The 18,379-nt window shown below is 46.4% G+C and overlaps 2 protein-coding genes and 1 pseudogene across 2 annotated transcripts in view; 1 reads left to right on the forward strand and 2 right to left on the reverse strand.

Moving 5' to 3' along the window:
- The window catches only part of RFWD3 (ring finger and WD repeat domain 3), a 47,377-nt gene extending 41,645 nt beyond the window's left edge, over positions 1-5,732 (reverse strand). The window contains exons 1-2 of the mRNA XM_025371174.1: positions 5,637-5,732; positions 741-1,260 (exon numbers count right to left, since the gene is read on the reverse strand). Coding sequence (XP_025226959.1) covers positions 741-1,258 — 518 coding nt within the window. The 5' untranslated portion in view covers positions 1,259-1,260; positions 5,637-5,732. The remainder of the gene's footprint in view (positions 1-740; positions 1,261-5,636) is intronic.
- Positions 2,323-7,528, forward strand: LOC112613839 (annotated as a pseudogene).
- A 3,174-nt stretch (positions 7,529-10,702) lies between these two features.
- Positions 10,703-18,379, reverse strand: part of MLKL (mixed lineage kinase domain like pseudokinase) — a 28,524-nt gene continuing 20,847 nt past the window's right edge. The window contains exons 8-12 of the mRNA XM_025371562.1: positions 17,692-17,773; positions 14,524-14,675; positions 14,266-14,315; positions 13,871-14,011; positions 10,703-11,385 (exon numbers count right to left, since the gene is read on the reverse strand). Of these exons, the coding sequence (XP_025227347.1) occupies positions 11,351-11,385; positions 13,871-14,011; positions 14,266-14,315; positions 14,524-14,675; positions 17,692-17,773 (460 nt within the window). The 3' untranslated portion in view covers positions 10,703-11,350. The remainder of the gene's footprint in view (positions 11,386-13,870; positions 14,012-14,265; positions 14,316-14,523; positions 14,676-17,691; positions 17,774-18,379) is intronic.

Genomic DNA, 18,379 nt, shown 5'->3' on the forward strand with positions numbered 1-18,379 from the left:
AAAAAAAAAAAAAAAAAAAAAAAAAAGAAGACCAAGACCAAATGTGAAATAAAATACTTTAAGTAAAGTAAGAAGTTAAAAAAACAGACAGGTTTAATTAGTTGGGGGTGGTGCCATGTGCCTGTAATGCCAGCTACTCGAGAGGCTGAGGCAGGAGAATCCCTTGACTCTGGGAGATGGAGGTTTCAGTGAACCAAGATCGCGCCACTGTACTCCAGCCTGGGCGACAGAGTGACACTCTGTCTCAAAACAAACAAACAAACAAACAAAAAACAACAACAGACAGGGTACAGGCAATTGTTATTCTTCATAACAACCCTACTAAGACTTGACGGCTAAGCCCTTCAAGAGGCAAGTTCAAACCAAGACTATGAAAGAAAATTAATTAATTGTGCCTCTCGGTGGAATGCCAGTGAATAATGAATTTGGGTGAGTAGAGGAGATCTGCAAGTGAAGAAATAATTTTTGGTGTACAAGACACAATCTGAAGAATAGACAATCTCTACAAAGATTGCCAACAAACTACCACCTAGTTTTCAAGGCACAATCATTTAACTTATCCCCTCATTACTTTGTGAAGTAAGGCAAGCAATTTTATTTCCATCTGACTTATGAGGAACTGGGGGTCAGAAGTTATCTGACTTGCCAAAAGTCACACTGTCAGTCCTTGAATGGCAGAGCCTCAGTTTCATAATTCCTAGTACAGCAATGATCACAGACTTATCCATATATTGATTTACCTGGCACTGTCTGTCCTCTGAGACCCTCCGGCTCTTGCCCTCCGTGAAGCAGATACCCTCCTTCTTGTTCTCATTGGCCCTACACTGTGGTTTGAAGATGAAGGTCTCAGGAATTCCAGCATGCCATGAAGTCTCTGCAGTCCACTGATGAAGTTGGTCACTGAATGCAATGAAGATGTTCGGATGGTGTGATTAGCATCAGATGCCTGTCTATGTTGTTCTGAAGTTCTTGGATTGATGTTCTCCACATTGTCTTCTCCCAAGACCTCCACTTCTGTCAGGTCAATAGACAGTTGTGGAGCAGGCTGGAGTAGGGGTGGTGTCACTTGGCTGCCAATCACTTCAGCAGGAGCTGGCTGGAAGATCAGTGGTCCCCCCTGGCTGCTGACCACATCAGCAGGAACAGGCTGGAGGAGGGCTGGTCCCCCTTGGCTGCTGGCCACATCAGCAGAAGCTGGCTGTTCTTCAGCATGATTTAACTGTACCTGAAGATCATATTCCATTGCTTCATGAGCCATCACTAGGGAAACAATTATTTGCAAAAAGTATTAATAAAATAGATAAAACATGCTATGTAGTTGACAGAATCATATTTAATATTTCTGATTTTATGCTTAATATCATTCTTAGCAAGACTGAGAAGCTTCAAGAGAAGATTTTAACTATTTAAATTTTAAGTCAGAAGTGTTTGGTAATGGACTTTCTTCTCCATAACAAGCATTTATAACCAGTTTTCCAGTTTGCCCTTAGAAAATGTGAAGTCCTGTGATCACAGTAGTATCTTCCAAAATAGAAAGATCTATAAAGGATAAACAGAGAAAGGACATTTTTTACACTTGCAAAATTAACTGAGTTACTAACTCAAAATGGAAATTTACCTGATTTTTCCAAAAAGGCTAAGCACTTTTTCCTATCCCTTTCATTATTTTTGTTTTCCATCTCTAATTCCATCATGTTCGCCTATTCAACAAATATTAAGCACCTATGTTCTTTTCATGTTTCCTATCTTTAATTCCATTACATCATTTTGAAAACTACCACCTAGCTTTTAAATTTAAAAAAAAAATTTTTTTTTTTGTTATATAGATGAAGGCTTCCTATGTTGCCCAAACTGGTCTTGAACACCTGGCCTCACCTCCTCATGCACCAGGACAACAGGACTGAACCACTGTGCCTCTCTACCACCTAGTTTTTAAAGTATATCAGTATAACTTATCCCCTCAATTACTTTGTGAAGTAAGGCACATGCTTTTATTTTCATCTGACTTATGAGGAAATGTGGGTTCAATTAGTATTTATTAAGCACCTGTTATGCAGACAGACACCCTAGAGGCAAAAACAGGTAAGACACCATGTATCAGAGTTAACATTCTAGCAAGTAAGATGTCAATAAACGAATACATGAGAAATTATAGATTATGATGTTCGGGGTTGAGGAGACACGGAGGACCAACTAAGACACAACTCTGAGGGAAGTAGTCTTTTACAGAGTGAAAACTGGGCTGAGGCATGAAGGATTAAAAGAAACTGTCTCTGCAAAGAGCAAGGAAGTTTCAGAAGGAAATCAGTGCATAGGTCCCTGATGAGCACGGGTTTGACTGATGAACAGGACACCATCATTAAAGGGCCCATGGGCCTTGGTAAGGAGTTTCTTCTGTGTTAGAGACAGGGTTTCACCGTATTAGCAGGATGGTCTCGATCCCCTTACCTGGTGATCTGCCTGCCTCGGCGTCCCAAAGTGCTGGGATTATAGGTGTGAGCCACTGCACCCGGCCAACAGTCAAGTTTCTTAAAATCACCAGAGCAGGCCTGGCGCGGCCTCCACAGGATGGAGAGTGGCGCAGTAGTGAAAATAAATGGGAAAGAAAGTCTGCAAACTGAACGATGTGAGATACTTTAAGTTTTAAACATTTTTTGTATAGATGGGGTTTCCCACGTTGCCCAGCCTGGTCTTGAACTCCTCAGCTCAAGCAACCCTCCTGCCTCAGCCTCCCAAAGTACTGGGATTACAGGAGTGAGCCACTGCAGCTGGCTAACTAAAAGCTTTTAATATGTTTCTAGGGTACGACGACAGTCTCCCAAGAATTGTGTGTGTCACAACATAAGACCCAAGTTACTTGCGTAGATGTACTTAAGAGACATTAAGCAACTCAGCCTTCAGGAAGACAAAGGGTAGAAACAGACTAAAAAGAGCAGAATCTAAATGGCCGCCGCACTATCTACTCCCATATGGTTATTTAAATTAAATAAAAATCAAGTTCGGCCAGGAGCTGGGGCTCATACCTATAATCCCAGCACTTCGGGAGGCTGAGGCAGGTAGCTTGAGGCAGGAGTTGGAGACCAGCCTGGGCAACATGCCAAAATCGCGTCTCTACAAAAAATACAATTAGTCGGGCGTGATGGTGTGCACCTGTGGTCCCAGCTACTCGGGAGGCTGAGGCAGGAGAACCCCTTGAACCTGGAGGGTGGAGGTTACAGTGAGCCGAGATTACACCACTGCACTCCAGCCCGGGAGACAGAGTAAAACTCTGTTTCAAAAAAAAGAAAGAAAGAAAGAAAGAAGTTCCTTTGTCATGCAGGACACATTTCAAGTGCTAGAAACCCACATAGGGCGGGTAGCTCCCATTCTGGACAGCAGAAATACAGAACATTTTCCTTGTCGCACGAAGTTCTATGGAACGGTGCAGTTCTGGAGCCGAAGCTTCTTTTTTTTTTTTTTTTTTTTTTTTTTGAGACGGAGTCTCGCGCTGTGTCACCCAGGCTGGAGTGCAGTGGCGCGATCTCGGCTCACTGCAAGCTCCGCCTCCCAGGTTCAGGCCATTCTCCTGCCTCAGCCTCCGAGTAGCTGGGACTACAGGCGCCCGCCACCACGCCCGGCTAGTTTTTTGTATTTTTAGTAGAGACGGGGTTTCACCATGTTAGCCAGGATGGTCTCGATCTCCTGACCTCGTGATCCGCCCGCCTCGGCCTCCCAAAGTGCTGGGATTACAGGCTTGAGCCACCGCGCCCGGCCAGCTTCTTAACCACTGTAGGCCAGTCGGAGGTGCCTAGAGCGAGAGACCATGGGCTGTGCACCCCAAACCTTGAGCATGTCACACAAATGCTGCTTTTTATGTGTGCTGTGAGTGTCGGGGGTTTAAAACGTTAACCTCAGACTTGTCATCTTTATTATTCAGATTTCAATCAATGCCCACAACAGGCAGGATGAAAGCCCCTCAATTAAAGGTTGAGAGGAGGTGGGCGGGGGAAGTCGGGCCAACCTCGGTTCAAATCTTTGCTCTGGCCAGCGCGGAGGGTCACGCCTGTGATCCCTGGATATTGGGATGCCCAGGCGGATGGATCGCTTACGCTCCGGTGTTCGAGACCAGCTTGGGCAACACAGTGAAATTCCCATTTCTACCGAAAAAGAAAAATAGAACAGGTCAGGTGCGGTGGCTCACACCTGTAATCCCAGCACTTTGGGAGGCCGAGGGCGGACCACTTGAGGTCGGAGTCCCAGACCGGCCTGGCCAACATGGTGAAACCTCTTCTCCACTAAAAATGCAAAAATCACCCAGGTGTGGTGGCGCATTCCTGTAATCCCAGCTACTTGGGAGGCTGAGGCAGGAGAATTGCTTGAACCCGGGAGGCAGAGGTTACAGTGAGCTGAGACCGGGCCATTGCACTCCAGCATGGGCGACAGAATGAGACTCCGACTCAAAAAAAAAAAAAAAAAAAGAAAAGAAAAAGAAAAAAAAGAAAAAAAGAAAACAATGAGCCGGGCGTGGTGGTGAGCAGCTGTGGTCCCAGCTATTGTGGGAAGCAGAGGCGGGAGGATCCCTGGGGCCCGGGAGTTCGAGACTGCAGTGAGCTCTTCCAGCCTGGGTGCAACAGGGAGACTTCGTTTCGCTTCTTAGGTTTTTTTTTTTTTTTAGATGGAGTTTCACTCTTGTTGCCCAGGCTGGAGTGCAATGCCGTGATCTCGGCTCACCGCAAACTCTGCCTCCGGGTTCAAGCGATTCACCTGCCTCAGCTTCCCGAGTAGCTGGGATTACAGGCCCACCACGCCTGGCTAATTTTGTATTTTTAGTAGAGACGGGGTTTCTCCATGTTGGTCAGGCTGGTCTCGAACTCCTGACTCAGGTGATCCGCCTGCCTCGGCCAAAGTGCTGGGATTACAGACTAGAGCCACTGCGCTTTCGTCTCTTTACCATAAAAAAGGAAGGGAGGGAGGAAGGGAGGAAACGACGGAGGGAGGGAGGGAAAGAGGGGTAGAGGGGGAGAGGGGGAGAGGGAGAAGGGAAAGGGAAGGGGGAGGGAGACGGGGAGGGGGAGGGAGACGGGGAGGGGGAGGGGGAGGGGGAGGGGGAGGGAGACAGAGAGAAAGAAATATTAAATCCCTGTTCTTTTACTACATGGGGAAACCTAGGCTCAACTTGTTCGCCTGTAAAATAGGGATAATACAAGTCTTTACGCCACACTTTCCATGATGAAATTAAAAATGAAGTTCTTCCGTCAACTTTAAAGTGATGAAGTAACGGAGCTCAGAGCGGGCGCAGGCATCGCCGCTGAGGAGCCCGAGGCTAGGCTCTCGGGGGAAGGGCCGGGCGACCTCCCACCCTGGCCAGGGCAGGCCCCGCAGCAGCGAACTCGGCTCCTTCCGTCATCGCCCCGAGCTCCCGCCTGCCCAGCCCCCAACGCCCAGCAACCCAGATAAGCGCTAGCGTTCGGGCTCCTCAGCCCAGACCATTGGCGCCGCCCCGAGGGCCCGAATCCTGTCAGGCTGCCAGGTTCCAAGCCCGCGTGCAGCCCACCTCGTGGGGTGTCTCCTGGACCCCAATCTAGGAATCAGGCGTGGGGAAGTTTATCCCGTAGTTAGAGGCCCAACGCCTGGGGAGAAGCAAGACCCTTCCTCACCTGAAACCAGTAGGCCGCGGCCTGGCTCGCGAGCCCGCCGAAGACTCTCTAGTTACCTCAGTAGAACTCCGAATGCACCTACGCCAACGGCCACTTCCGGAGCCGCTCAAGCTCCCGCCAGAGCCGCCGGCAGGTATGCTCCTATTGGACAGAAGCCCTAGGCTGTGGCCAATACTCACTCTTCTTCTTCAATGGGTCCTCGCTAGCTGAAGCAGCGGCGCTCTCATTGGCTAGTTGTTTATAAACTGACGAGGCGGGACCGCTCTCGAGGAAGCCTCCTACAATTGGCAGCAATCTACGTCCGTCACCTTGTGCCCGCCCCGGAAAAATAAAAGGTTTTTTTGTGTTTGTTTGTTTCAGCGCGTTTTATTTGAACTTTCGGGCGGGAGAAAGTTATATGATTTATCGATCCATTTTGGAATGGAGATGAAAATATTAAAACTGTGACTCCTGCTGCTTGTCCCTAACGCTTTAGTGAAGGAGTTATCTGTATCCAAAGGATAGTAGTTAATCGAATACTTTCTAAATATTTCAATATTTTGAATTTCGGAGCCTGTAAAAAGGGTAGGACAGTCCAGTTCATATGTATCCTCTCATGGGGTTGAAGAGCTCACTCAAAAGACTTTGCCTACACAGTCTCTTCAATCTCAAACAGCTGTAATGGATCTGAGCTACTAAACAGTCTCAAGTCACTTGGCAGGGCCGCCGCTCGCCGCCAGCGCCAACAGCAACGGGCCCCCGGAATTCTCCAGCTACGAGAGCGCGAGCCCACAGGCGTCTCGACTCCGGGCCCGCCGCCGACAGGAAAGCCACAAAGAAAACTGATAAACCCAGACAAATGATAAAGACAATCTAGATGTAACAGAACTCATTAATGAAGATCTTTTGGATCAGCTTGTGAAATACGGAGTGAATCCTGGTCCTATTGTGGGAACAACCAGGAAGCTATGTGAGAAAAACCTTTTGAAAGCGAGGGAGCAAAGAACAGAATCAAGATCTTCTCCTCTGCCAACAATTTCTTCTTCAGCAGAAAATACAAGGCAGAATGGAAGTAATGATTCTGACAGATATAGTGACAATGAAGAAGACCCTAAAATAGAGCTCAAGCTTGAGAAGAGAGAACCAATGAAGGGCAGAGCAAAGACTCCAGTAACCCTCAAACAAAGAAGAGTTGAGCACAACAAGAGCTATTCTCAAGCTGGAATAACTGGGACTGAATGAACAAGTGGATCTCCAAAAGGCAGACCTCTGCAGGCATTATAAACTAGGGAATCTACAAGAGAGTCAAGAAGAACTCCAAGGAAAAGAGTGCACACTTCAGAATATTTTCATATAGATGGTGCAGTAATTTCAGCGAGTACTCCCATAGCTGAAACTATAATGGCTTCAAACAATGAATCCTTAGTTGTCAATAGGGTGAATGGAAATTTCAAGCATGCATCTCCTATTCTGTCAGTCACTGAATTCTCAGACATACCCAGAAGAACACCAAATACACCATCGACAAGAGCTGAAGTGGGAGAAAAACCACAGGAAAGAAGGGTAGAAAGGGATATTCCTAAGGAAACGTTCCCCTGTGAAGCAGCTACACCAACAAGAATTAGTGCTAGTTGCTGCAGACCAATCAAAGGAGCTCCAGGCCGGCCTTTAGAACTCAGTGATTTGAGGATGGAGGAGTCATTTTCATCTAAATATGTTTGTAAGTATGTTCCCTCGACAGATGTCAAGTGAGAAAATACGAAAAAAGGGACACTCTATTCCTGTATGGATAAAAATTCTGCTGTTTATTGTTGTGGCAGTTTTTTTTGTGTTTGGTCTATCAAGCTATGGAAACCAACCACATAAATCCCTTCTCTAATTTTCTTCCTGATGGCTCTAGAAAACCCAACTGAGTGGTATCTCTTTGGCACATTCAACTTGGTCTTGTATTTTTAATAACTGTGTTGAAGAACATTTGTGTATGCTTGTTGACTCCAAGAACTAAAAATAATGTGATTTTGCCTCAATAAACATAGTATTCCATTGGAAAGCAAACAAAATATATATAAATGGACTTCATTAAAATGTTTTTGAACTTTGGACTAGTAGGAGATCACTTTGTGCCATATGAATAATCTTTTAGCTCTGGAACTTTTTTTTTTAGATAGGGTGTCACTCTTGTCACCCAGGCTGGAGTGCAATGGCATGATCTCAGCTCACTGCAACCTCCGCCTCCCAGGATCAAGTGATTCTCCTGCCTCAGCCTGCTGAGTAGCTGGGACTACAGGCATGTGCCACCATGGCCAGGTAATTTTTGTATTTTTAGTAGAGATGGGGTTTCACTATGTTGGCCAGGCTGGTTGAACTCCTGACCTTAGGTGATCCACCTGCCTTAGCCCCACTAAGTGCTGGGATTACAGGCATGAGCCACCGCGCCCGGCCATAATCTTCATTATCTTGATAGGGCTTGGATTACTCATATGTATGCATTTGGCAAAACTCATCTAAATGCTATCTTTAAGATTTGTGCCTTTCACACGAATTTTTTCACAGCAAAAACTTACCTTTCCACACCCCCCCGCCAAAAAAAAGCCCATACAGAGGTAAACTTCAGCTAATGGCATAAATGCTGAAGTGTTTAGGAATGAAGTGCATACAAAATTAGGATGGATTAATGGATAGAAAGAGGCACAAGTAGATAAACAGGTATGTGATAAAACAAATATAATAAATTGTTGTAGAGTTTAGGTGGTAGGTGTATGGTTATTCAGAGTACAATTGTACTAACTTTTCTGTGTATCTGGAAATTTTCATACATAAGTGTTGGGAAAAATCAGGTACAGGGCCTTGGAAGGCATCCTGTGCAAATAAAAGGCCCTGAAAATTCAGTTTTCTCAGTTTTACAGTAAATTCACCTATAATAATTGTGGATCTGCCAGAGTATGAATAATTCATCTACCAAGGAGAATTTTCACTGTAACTTCTACAGTAAATAGAACAAATGATTTTAAAGATGAAAACATGGCTGGGCATGGTGGCTCACACCTGTAATCCCAGCACTTTGGGAGGACTAAATAGGAGGATCCCTTGAGGTCAGGAGTTCCAGACCAGCCTGGGCAACACAGCAGACTCTGCCTCAAAAAAAAAAAAAAAAAGAGAGAAAAAAGAAAGGAAAGAAAATAGTAATACCTACCAATAAGTTCTACAAAAGAATCATATTGTTTATATTCTTCTGCATTTTTTTTTTTTTTTTTTTTTTTGAGACGGAGTCTCGCTCTGTCGCCCAGGCTGGAGTGCAGTGGCCGGATCTCAGCTCACTGCAAGCTCCGCCTCCCGGGTTCCCGCCATTCTCCTGCCTCAGCCTCCCGAGTAGCTGGGACTACAGGCGCCCACAACCTCACCCGGCTAATTTTTTGTATTTTTAGTAGAGACGAGGTTTCACCGTGGTCTCGATCTCCTGACCTTGTGATCCGCCCGCCTCGGCCTCCCAAAGTGCTGGGATTACAGGCGTGAGCCACCGCGCCCGGCCTGCATTTTTTATTTACAGAAAAAAGACATGTTCTAGGTTTAAAAAAAAATCAAGGATAAGTAAAAGATAAAAAAAAAAATAAGGCCAAGTGTGGTGGGTCATGCCTGTAATCCCAGCACTTTGGGAGACCAAGATGGGAGGATCACTTGAGCCCAGAAGTTCAAGACTAGCCTAGTCAACACAGTGAAACCCTGTCTCATAATAATAATAATAATAAAAATCAGCCATAATTTTATTCATCAGAGATGATTACTAGAATACAAGATCCAAATGTATTTTTATTGCTCTCTTCTCAGTGACTGAAACAATGGCTAGCACATTTGCTGTTGAATGATTTAGAATGAGTTCTGAAAAAAATGCAACTTTAGAGGCAGGGGTTAGTGTATCCTAGGCAAAACACACACCATGAACAAAAGTATAAGAAATCTAGAATGAGACCAGGCATGGTGGCTCATGTCTGTAATCCTAGCACTTTGGGAGGCTGAGGCAGGCAGATAACTTGAGGTCAGGAGCTCGAGACCAGCCTGACCAACATGGTGAAACCCCGTCTCTACTAAAAATACAAAAATTAGCTGGGTGTGGTGGTGCACACCTGTAATCCCAGACACTTGGGAGGCTGAGGCAGGAGAATCACTTAAACCTGGGAAGAAGAGGTTGCAGTGAGCCAAGATCGCACCATTGCATTCCAGTCTGGGCAACAAGAGTGAAACTCTGTCTCAAAAAAAAAAAAAATCTAGAATGAAAGCACCACAAACGTAGGTTTCAGTCTGGCGGGGATTAAAATCTGACAGCTCCTATATGCACATATTTTGTTTGTCCTATCAGCATTAAAATAATTTTTTTTTTTTTTTTTGAGACGGGATCTCACTCTGTCGCTCAGGCTGGAGTGCAGTGGTGCAATCATGCCTCACTGCAACCTCCACCTCACAGGTTTAAATGATTCTCATGCCTTAGCCTCCTGAGTAACTGGGATTACAGGCATGTGGCCACCACACCCAGCTAATTTTTGTATTTTTAGTAGAAACAGGGCTTCACCATGTTGGCAAGGCTGGTCTTGAACTCCTGACCTCAGGTGATCCTCCTGCTTTGGCCTCCCAAAGTGCTGGGATTTCAGGCGTGAGCCATCGTGCCCAGCCTAAAATAATGTTTAATGAGATACTAACCTTTAAAAATAAGGACATCACAGAAAAATCCAACTTTCTAGCTCTTTTGACAAAATGGAAAGCTCTGGAAATGTTGGAATCCCATTCTATGTGACAAAGTTTAGATTGGAGTTGAGCAGATGCTGTTCTTGCTCATCTGTTCACTAAAGCCCCCTCCAGGCACAAAGCATTCATTTAGGTTCCTTCCTAGGCCCTAAAAGTATTAGACTTTGCAGTCTCTGGTAGGAGAACTCTGGGATCTAATTGGAAAGTCAGGTTGGAAAGTATGGTATGGGATATATCCATAAGGCTATGGATATCTGAATAGGAAGTTTGTACTTGATTCCTTGGGCAAGAGGAAGAATTGAACACTGTTTGCCCAGTTACTTCTGTTGTGTAACAAACCACCCCAAAACTTAGTGTTAAGACAACAGTAATTTATTTAGCTCCTGATTGTGTGAATGGGCAATTTGGACTGGGCTCTGCTTGAGTGGTTCTTCTGGTCTTGATTGTCCTCATTCATGTGTTAGCTGCCATGTTGGTTGGTTTAGTATGACTTCAGCTAGGAAAGCATGTTTCTGCTTCATGTGGTCTCTCATTCCCAGCATGCTCACTCAACATGTTCATGGCTGGGTAAGGTTGCAACAGACATTTAAAAGGCCTCTTAAAACCTAGGCTTGGAACTGGCACACAGTCACTTCTTCCACATTCTGTTGATCAAATCAAGTCCCAATGCCAGCCCAGATTGAAATGGTGGGGAAAGAGACTTCATTTGTGGGTGGGAGGAGCTGCAAATTACATTGCCAAGAGGTGTGGACACCCAGAAAGATACATTTGACAAACCATCTATCAAAGTTATTGTCAGAGATATGTTTTTGGAAATATCATTTGGAGTGGGATGTGTCCTGTATGACTGGAATTATTTTCTATTTGTAACAGATAAATGCTCCCACTCCTTGCACCCATAAATAACTCAATAACAAAGGATATGAGAGAGAGAGATGTCCAATTTGTGCCTGTGCCAGCTTCTTGTCCAGGGAATCCTTGGTTTAGATTTCGATACACTACTTAGTAAAGGTGGAGAGTTTCTTTAAGATTTCTGTGGATGAATGAACAGAAAATTAGACCAGAGCAGGGAGCTGAGAGCCAAGTTAGAAACACAAAGACATTTCTACATTGCACAGTTGCTTAGAAACTGCATTCCCCCTTGTCTGGCTGGCGCCTAAACCACCATCAGCACTCATGCCTTTGTGATATAAAGTTATCTTACTTGATCAACTTTTAAAACACAAACACCTCATAGGAAGGGGTAAACTCACATCTTAGTGTGAATTAGTCTCTGGTGTTAGATTCCTTAATACTAGGAGGACTCTAGGTTGTAAGGGAGCTTGGTAGAAGAAGAAAGAAGACAGAGGAGAGAGTGAAGTGGAGGACGGCATTGTATAAATCACTGTTGGCTTCTCATCCACCCTAAAGACCAATTTTTCAGGAAGCATCATTAAGTCTGCACTTCTGCTCTGTGGTGATGAAGAGAAAGTTTCAGACAGAAACTATGATGTGACTTTGATTTTTCATTCTGAAAGGTAGGGATGTGGATGAAGGGAGAGGAGAGATGACAGATGAGACCCTCTTGGGTAGTGTGAGAGGTTTTCCCGACAGACCATCTGTGAGAAGGCCTTGAAAAATAGTGCTCATGCTAGAGACTTCTGTAAGTAGAGAGAACATTCTTGGAAGCTGCCTCAAAAGTCTGGACTCATGGCTCCTTCCTTCCTTCCTCCCTCCCTCTCTCCCTTCCTTCCTTCCTTCCTTCTTCCGAGTCTTCCTCTGTTGCCCAGGCTGGAGTGCAGTGGCGCGATCTCAACTCACTGCAACCTCTGCCTCTGGGGTTCAAGCAATTCTCCTGCCTCAGTTTCCTGAGTAACTGGGATTACAGGTGTGTGCCATTACGCCCAGTTAATTTTTGTATTTTTAGTAGAGATGGGGTTTCACTATGTTGGCCAGGCTGGTGTTGAACTCCTGACTTCAAGTGATCTGCCCGCCTTGGTCTCCCAAAGTGCTGAGATTACAGGCATGAGACAGCGCCCGGCCCCTTCTCTTTTTTGTCTGGGCTTTGTGGAAAGTCTGCGAGATTTAGGTCTAGGATAGGAGAGAGAGATGCTTCCAGGGAGGGAGACAGTGTAAGGAAGCTATGGAGAAGCAGCTGATGATGTGGTGAGATAAAAGTCTGCGTCAAGGAAATAATCCCAAGGATGCTGAAAAAAGGAAGGAAGGCAGACAAGGAGGAATGAAAAGAGGAGAAAGATAGGCAAAAATAAAGCAAGAGAGAAGAAAAAGAAGAGAGATAGAAAGACAAAAAGACAAGATAATGCCTGCTGTGGTGGTGCCTGTTGTCCCAGCTACTCTAGAGACTGAGGTAGGAGGATCACTTGAGCCCAGGCTGTAGAGTGCCATGATCCTGCCTGTGAATAGCCACCATACTCTGGCCTGGGCAACGTAATGAGACCTCCTGTCTAAAAAAAAAAAAGAAAAAGAAAAAAGATAAATACACAGATACAGACAAAAAGAAAGGAAGGAAATAGGCAGGAGGAAAGTAATCTGCCCTTCCAAACCACTTTGGATAAAACAGTGCCCTTTGGAAGCCCTTACACTATTGACATTTGGGCCAGATAGTTCTTTGCTGTGGTGGGCTGTCCTATGCATTGTAGGATATTGAATAGCATTCTTTTTTTTCTTTTGAGACAGAGTCTCGCCCTGTTGCCCAGGCTGGAGTGCCATGGCACGATCTCAGCTCACTGAAACCTCTGCCTCCCGGGTTCAAGTGATTCTCCCGCCTCAGTCTCCTGAGTAGCTAGGACTACAGGTATGCGCCAACACACCTGGCTAATTTTTGTATTTTTAGTAGAGACGAGGTTTCATCATGCTGGCCAGGGTGGTCTCGAACTCCTGACCTCAGGTGATCCACCCACCTTGGCCTCCTAAAGTGTTGGGATTACAGGCGTGAGCCACCGTGCCCAGCCAACATTTTTTTTTGAGACGGAGTCTTGCTCTGTAGCCCAGACTGGAGTGCAGTGGTACAGTGGCACGATCTCGGCTCACTGCAACCTCCACCTCCCAGGTTCAAGAGATTCTTGTGCCTCAGCCTCCTGAGTAGCTGGGATTACAGGCATGTACCACCATGGCCGGCTAATTTTAGTAGAGATGAGGTTTCACCATGTTGGCCAGGCTGGTCTCAAACTCCTGACCTCAGATGATCCGCCCACCTCAACCTCCCAAAGTGCTGGGATTACAGGCATAATCCCTGCGCTCAAATCCCTCCTGAGTAGCTGGGATTACAGGCATAATCCCTGCGATCAACTGCGCTCACCCATCATCCTTGGCCTTTATTCATTAGATGACAGTAGCACACCCCATCCTAACACTCTGGCCTTATAACAAACAAAAATGCTTTCAGACATTGCTAAATGTTCCCTGGATAAAATCACCCCTCATGGTAAACTACTGCCTTAGAGCTGGTGAAAAGGAAATCTTTCACAAATGTGAAATAAGCATGGGGCTCACGCTCTTTACACCAGAAAGAACCCTACCATCCACAGAGGGCCGCACAGAGGGATCATGGGCCCGGCACTCATCAATGATCTCCCGCAGCTCTGAAGGGCAGTCTTCACCCAGCGGCTCCTGCTGCCGCTTCACAGCCACCAGCTCGTAGATCTTCTCAGAATTACAGCCTGGAAATGATAGCATGAGAGCCTTAAAAAACTACTCCGGTACTCGTACATCTCTCTGGATGCTGATGGCTGGCATCAGAACTAGGGACTCTGAGTATGGAAACAACAAGAGCTTCCAACGATTCCACTGACCAGCCCAGGCAGTTCCAACATTAAACAACAAATTGCCAGGGGCAGCACTGATGGGCAGTTTCTGGTCTATTGGCAGGGGACCCAACCCCAGCACTGGCTGAGCCAGCCTTCACCTTCTTCACCTTCAAACGGGATCCTTCCAGTGACAATTTCCCAGAGGACGATTCCAAAGCTAAAAGAAAACCAAGAAACTGAACAACCATAACTAGTCTCCCCTTTCCCCTGTCCCTCTAGCCACTGCCAGAAAACTCAGTGAATTTTTTGATTACTACCCAATTTCATTCAACAGAGTTGAGTTTAGGTGGTCCTTGGAGGAGTTTGATTTGGGTTTTCCTATCATGCACATCTGAGTTAGAATCTGTACCAGAACATGAATGTACCTGTATATTTCAGACTTTACGTCATATCGATGATATATATTTTCCAGTTTCTGAGGTGAGATATATGCTGTAGATTTGACTCTGTCTGTCTTTTCTCTCTTAGTTTTCAAACTGATGGAAGTCTGTGTTTTCCTCAACTCAAATCCTGCAAGCTAGACAGAGAGGCAACTTAGAGACAGAAAGAAACAAGCAAGATCTTGGGTAGAAGAGTAAAGGGCAGGGATTATTGCTACACACAGTTGCCAGGGAATTGTCTTTTACCTTAGGGATTTATTTCCTGTAGTGACTTCTGTCTGTGTGGCTACTCTATTGGTTAACATTATGGGTTCAACTTAACATAGTGCAGTGACCAAGAGAAACACAAAGAGATTTCTTCTCTATAAAATGGGGTGATGACAGGGGGGATTACTTGAGATAATGGTTATAAAGCACCGGTAAGACCTGCTAAGTTGTAGTTGTTGCTAGTATGACTATGTTAAAATATAGGGTTTTCTCAGTTGAGGACTGAACTCCACTCAGTGAGAGTGCAGAGGGGTCGTAGAGCCACTGCCTGGCTCACCTTTTCCCAGAGAAGCAGATGGAAAAATGGCATGGGGGCATTCCCTCTGTACTATCTGACCCTATGGGGGGTCAGCCTGATCCTTCGGCTTTGGTGTGACGAGTGTGAGTCATCCCCCCAGCCCTGCGTGGTCACGTGGTGTTCTTAAAGAAACCATAGCACAATCAGTGAGAGCGTATGTTCTTGTCCTATGCACACCTGTCATTGACACCATTGGTGTGCAGAAGGCTGCCAGCCCCAAACTCAGCCAGGCACCATGTAGGCAATGTGAGAAAAGGGATAAGGCACTTAGATGGCTCATCCACCTTTCATTCATTCATTCATTCATTCACTCACTTGCTCACACATTTCCTGAGCACCGACATTCTCTGACGTCTAGCGCCATATGGGATACCAGGGGTGAAAGGCAGAATAGCGCATCTTATAGTCAGGCTGGATGAAGAGCGTGAGAGTGGTGGACACAGTGTTTTGGGAGTACTTATGTGACCATTGCAGAGGGGGAAAGACATTTGAAAGGCAAAAAAGGCCTGTCTGCTGTTAATTGAGGACTGTCTCTGACACTCGTAAGACTGGAAGAGCCGGGCGCGGTGGCTCACGCTTGTAATTCCAGCACTTTGGGAGGGCGAGGCAGGTGGATCACCTGAGGTCGGGAGTTTAAGACCAGCCTGACCAACATGGAGAAACCCTGTCTCTACTAAAAATACAAAATTAGCCGGGGTGGTGGCACATGCCAGTAATCCCAGCTACTCGGGGGGCTGAGGCAGGAGAATCGCTTGAACCAGGGAGGCGGAGGTTGCGGTGAGCCGAGATCGCGCCATTCACTCCAGCCTGGGCAAAAAGAGCGAAACTCTGTCTCAAAAAAAAAAAAAAAAAAGACTGGAAGAAAGAAAACCAGCCATGGATGACAAAGGTAGACTGTCACCTATGGCCCTTAGTAATGTTGCTGATGATAAAAATAAAAATGACTGCTGATTGTTAGATAGCTTCTGGGCAGGACCAAAGGGGTAAGTGGACTACACAGTAAACAGCTGATGGGAATGCTTTGTAGCAATTTTTTCTTTTTTGCTTTTTGAGACAGGGTCTCATTCTGTTGCCCAGTCTAGGGTGCAGTGGCGTAAACATAGCTCACTGCAGCCTTGATCTCCTGGGCTCCAGCCATCCTCCTCCTGCCTCACTCTCCTGAGTAGCTGGAATTACAGGTGTGCACAACCATGACTGGCTGATTTTTAAATTTTTTGAAGAGGGGGAGGTCTCACTGTGTAGCCCAGGCTGGTCTTGAACCCCTGGGCTCAAGTGATCCTCCTGCCTTCCCTTCCAAAGTGTGGGGATTACAGGCATAAGCCACCATGCCCGGCCATGTAGCAGCTCTTTTCTTCTTTTTTTTTTTTTGGAGACGGAGTTTTGTTCGTGTTGCCCGGACTGGAGTGCAACGGCGCAATCTAGGCTCACTGCAAACCTCCGCTTCCCGGGTTCAAGCAATTCTCCTGCCTCAGCCTCCTTAGGAGCTAGGATTACAGGCATCTGCCACCACGGCCGCTAATTTTTTGTATTTTTAGTAGAGATGGAGTTTCACTATGTTGGCCAGGCTGGTCTTGAACTCCTGACCTCAGGCCATCCACCTGCCTTAGCCTACCAAAGTGCTGGGATTACAGGCGTGAGCCACCATGCCCAGATGTGGCAGCTCTTAAAACAGCAACTGACATGTCCCTTGCAGAAACACTGGAAGGCCTGCCTGCAGAGTTGTTATCAGAGATGCTGACTCCTGCAGGTCATGGGCTTCTAAGCCTGGATGACCCACACGCACCTAATGGGGGCTGCTTTCTCCAGCACCTGTGGCTCTGACAAAGCAAGTATCTCCTGGATGACTGCGAGGACTCACCCTGGAGGGAAAGGTTTGGCACTGCTGACACTGTGTTTTCTGCAGGACATCCTTCTAAGTAACTGAATGACAAGTGTGGCCTAGACCTGTCCTGTGAGTCTGAGTCCTTAGACCTAAGAAGATCCCCCGTTGTGTGTTGTAGGGACACAGAAGTGGTGTCCAGGCATCTAAGGGGAAATGACTTTTAGCCCATCCCTGCTAAATGGGCAGTGAGGGAAGGCAGTCATCAGAACAGGAGGCATAGATAGAGTCTGTTGTGTGGTGGGCACACAGAAAGTTGAACTTAGTTCTGAAACTAAAATTGAACTCAGTTCTAAAAATAAGGCAAGCCCGGGCATGGTGGCTCATGCCTGTAATCTCAGCACTTTGGGAGGCTGAGGTGGGCGGATCACTTCAGGCCAGGAGTTCAAAACCAACCTGGCCAACACGGTGAAACCCTCTCTCTACTAAAAATGCAAAAATTAGTCAGGAGTGGTGGTGCTTGACTGTAATCCCGGCTACCTGGGAGGCTGAGGCAGGAGAATCACTTGGACCTGGGAAGCAGAGGTTGCAGTGGGGCGATCTCGCTCACTGCACTCTAGCCTGGGTGACAGAAAGAGACTTGTCTCTAAATAAATAAATTCATAAATAAACTAAGGCAAAAATCAAGCCTTTCTGAGACATTCGTGCCCCTCTCCTAGCACCAGTCATGCAGGTTTGACCCAAAGCATCCTATGGAGGGCACACTCACCTTCACTTGATAGCCTTGAGTTACCAGGAAGTTTGAGCTTCTGATTTTTCCGTGGAGTTCAGGTTCTTCTGAATGGTGTAGCCTGACACAGCCAAAGGCAGGGAGCATTAGTGACCTTTGCCCAAACTTTCTTGGGGGGACTGACAATCATGACTGGGCTAATGAGGCTGGACAGTACCATGGGTGCCTGTCCACGGAGAGACGTGAAAAACTGGGATGCAGAGGCAAGGTTTGAGAATCGCAAGCTGCGAGTATAGAGCAGAGATGAGATTCATAGCACAAGGGGGCATGACAGCCCTTGTGAAGTGCATGCAGTCTAGCATCGGGGTGCCTTTAGGTAGAGAAGGACAAAGGTGCCTCTGTGTTGCTTTGCCTGGGAAGTGCTGGGCAGATCCGAGTGCTCAGAGGCACGGCTGGGTGGCTGGACCTTGCTGGGATCCTTCAGGTCAAAACAGAATGTGGAGCTGGGGTCCCACTGACTTCCAGACAAGGGTTTTGGTTTCACAAAGCCCCTGTGTCCCAGGTTGGGTTGTGGTCATGGTGTCTGCCTGAGCTCAGATTCTCCCAGAAGCAGATCATGAGCCATGGTTTGCGTACGAGGGATTGTATCAAGAAGGTGCTCCCTTGGCCAGGCACGGTGGCTCATGCCTGTAATCCCACACTTTGGGAGACCAAGGTGGATGGATCA

The sequence above is a fragment of the Theropithecus gelada genome, chromosome 20, assembly GCF_003255815.1.
Source record: "Theropithecus gelada isolate Dixy chromosome 20, Tgel_1.0, whole genome shotgun sequence".
Taxonomy (NCBI): Eukaryota; Metazoa; Chordata; class Mammalia; order Primates; family Cercopithecidae; genus Theropithecus; species Theropithecus gelada.